We start from the raw sequence: 3,011 nt of genomic DNA on the forward strand, positions 1-3,011 counted from the left end.
CCCAAACCATTCGATGATTCTATGATAAAAATGAGAAAGGATCAATAAAATCTTCCTTTTGATGCCTGAAATATTGAGATGCTGAAGCAATCGGGCCGCTTGCAACCCAAAAATACTAGCTGAAGGCAGCGATTTCATAATTGCTTCTGTGAGCTTTGCTGCTTCTGCACCTTTTTTTTTTTTCCATCTATTTTTTTTCATCTTTTTTCCTTTTTTTATTTTCTTTTCAGAGAAACGCCTGTCTCGAGGCATTTCCCACGCCAGCTCAACCATCGTCTCCCTCGCCCGTTCCCACGTCTCCAGCAACGGCAGCAGCGAACATCTGCTGGAAATGCCCATCTGTACCTTCCAGCTGCCCGACCTCACTGTCTACACCGAGGATTTCCGCAGCTTCATCGAGCGAGACCTCATTGAGCAGTCGATGCTGGTGGCACTGGAGCAGGCTGGTGAGTGATTTGTTTTGGGTTTTTAATGGTAAAAAGTGGCATTTTGCAGCGGTACCGATGAGAACAAAGCCTGAGGCCTCGGAGAAGCGAGCCCGTCGCCAGGACGCGTGTCTGGTGGGTATTATTTCATCCCTTTTTATAGCGTGGTGCAAGAGTTGAGTAAGAGTCTGCTCCTCTTTGCCTGCAGACACTGAATGTAAATAAATTGTGGGTGTCGTCATCGCTCAGGCAGCTGAATGGTAACGCTCAGAAAAAAAAAAACAAGTTGAATTATCTCACTCCCTGAGCTTCCCCGTGCCCTGCACCATCCCATCAGCCTTACTGGGAGAAGAGGGAGGAAAAGAAATTCCTCCATAACACAAACAGTAGCTCGTCACCGCTGACAAATATTCAAAGTGCTTACAAACATTTTAAATTGATGATGTGTTTTATGTGCTGCTTCAACGCAGGAAAACTCCTCTCCCGGCTTTCTGTTTGCCTGGAGAGGAACCACCTTGTGAGCACAGATGGGTTTGTTTTCCAACATGCTCTTTTCCTCCTGAATAGTTGCTAAGTGATCTGTAAATAAGATTTAGCTGGTGAATGAACAGGACCTTCGTGCTGGCAGAGAAAAACTAACGCACATTACCAGGACAGCTTCGGTGGGGTGGGGGCAGAAGGACAGTGGGGAAAGATCTCAAGAACCTTTCCACCTCTCCTTTGTTTCTGTCGCCAAGGCACGTACCTAGAAAACTATTCCTTCGGAGATAACATACATTCTTCATGTCAAATTTTAGCCCTCTCCTGCTCAAGTGTTCCTGTAATAAATATTCTCATGTTTTGGAAATGAACACTTGATCCCAGCGATCTCGTTACAGCGACGTTGCGGTCGGTCGATGGCGAAGCCGTCGTGTCTCATGCAAATAAAACATCCTGATCGACGCCTGAGCGGAGTCGGGGGGTATTGGGTTGCTCTGTTTCAGCACAAACGCTGAGGGAGGGAATTTGGGGGTGACTATTTTTTTCATCTGGGTGCTGGAGATGCTTCCTGGCACACTGAGACATTAAGTAATTGATTTTTAGAAAGCGCCTTTCGAAGATTCGAGTGTGGGTTTGTTATAAATGGGTGTTGATCTTTAATAAAGGCCTGTTAGGTTTTGAGCAGGTGCTGTCATCCACAGTGACTCCCCTTACTGATTTAGTTTATGCCATCCTTAGGGGATTAAGCAAATATTTTATAGACCAATAAATGTTCAGATACGCTTCTCCTTCTATCCAGAGATCCCTTTACCCCGCTGTGGCAGAATAAACGTGCTTTAAGGTGGCTGTAAATTGTAATGACATCCTCTTGGAAAGCTTTTAACATGCTCAGAGTTGCATGAAAAGCTCGTGGTGGAGCTGAAAATTTGGTCCTTGCCACAACCTGGGCCTTCTTTGTTGGAAACCAAAATGGATTTAAGCCTTTGCTCAGTATTTTGAAGATGCAGAGTGTTTTTTCTCATTGCACACAGTCAGCAGTGCCTTGCCCAAGGCTATTCCAAAAATAAAAATCAGGAAGAACTGAAAGAAACCCCTGGATGTGATGGCTTTGCCTTGGCTCTGAGGTCTTTCTCGCCGAGGTCCAGGACACGGTGCCAAGCACACCTTTAAAAATCCCTCAGCATATTGGCAAGAAACCTCCTGCTTCACACTTCAGACTAATATTTAATAAACCTCTGTGGGTGGACTGTGAAAAACTGCTGAGTTAAGAGATGAGAGCGCTTGCTTTGCTGCGGGAACGGCATCGAAGGAACGGCAAATGGGTTCCTCGTTCTTCGGCTGTAAGTGTCCCGCGTCGCCGAGCGGGCAATCAAAGAAATGGGTGCCTTGGTAATGCATCACCCAGGTTTTGAGAAGCTTTTCAGCCTGGGTTTAGCCTGTGCATGAGCAGAGGCACGTGTGAACACGTACCCTCCTCTGTCTTACCTACCTAGAGTCTGACTTGCAAATATTTTCACCCGTAAGTCATTGACCGGACAGGTTCCCTTAGCAAGAGAGACAAGCTCATGGCTGGGTCCACCTTCCTTCAAAAGACAAGTGAAAAGTTCACAGAGGTTGGGTGCTGGGCTCTGCTGGATCACTGCCTGCTGTGTTGCCTTCGTGGACCATGTTGCCTTCATGGATCACTGCTGCGTTGCCTTCATCCCCTCCGCTGTCACCCTCAGCAGCGAGACCGTGCTGCGGAGAGAGGTGTCCCTGACGTGGGCAGCATCGTTTCGCTGGGCAGAGCCATAGCAGGACTGGTTGGAAGCTTTTGATTCCAATCCTTCCTGAAACATGGGAGAAAGTAGCTACTGATGCGTAAATGCACTCGAACAAGATCTTGTTGCTGCTGGATCCTGAAACAAAAATGTTATCTGCGGGTGTTTTTGTCAAAGAGATGAGCTCCAGATGAGATAAGGTGACTAGAGCCGAATTATCTCATGGAAGATACGTGAATCGAGCTTGCTTCAGTGGAGATGCTGCTTTTTCTAGCCTCTCTCCTTTTTTTGAGTCTCTTTTTTAACCCATTTCTAGATGGTGATCCTGCTCCTTCACCTCCACTCA

General features: G+C 46.8%; 1 protein-coding gene across 1 annotated transcript in view; it reads left to right on the plus strand.

The window, feature by feature from the left end:
* Nucleotides 1–230: 230 nt before the first annotated feature.
* The window catches only part of LOC104527008 (OTU domain-containing protein 7B-like), a gene marked incomplete at both ends in the record, with an annotated part of 11,050 nt that continues 8,269 nt past the window's right edge, over nucleotides 231–3,011 (plus strand). Inside the window, one exon of the mRNA XM_010170613.1 lies at nucleotides 231–446. Within this exon, the coding sequence (XP_010168915.1) occupies nucleotides 231–446 (216 nt within the window). The remainder of the gene's footprint in view (nucleotides 447–3,011) is intronic.

Source organism: Antrostomus carolinensis, unplaced genomic scaffold, assembly GCF_000700745.2.
Source record: "Antrostomus carolinensis isolate BGI_N321 unplaced genomic scaffold, ASM70074v2 scaffold52436, whole genome shotgun sequence".
In the NCBI taxonomy this organism is placed as follows: domain Eukaryota; kingdom Metazoa; phylum Chordata; class Aves; order Caprimulgiformes; family Caprimulgidae; genus Antrostomus; species Antrostomus carolinensis.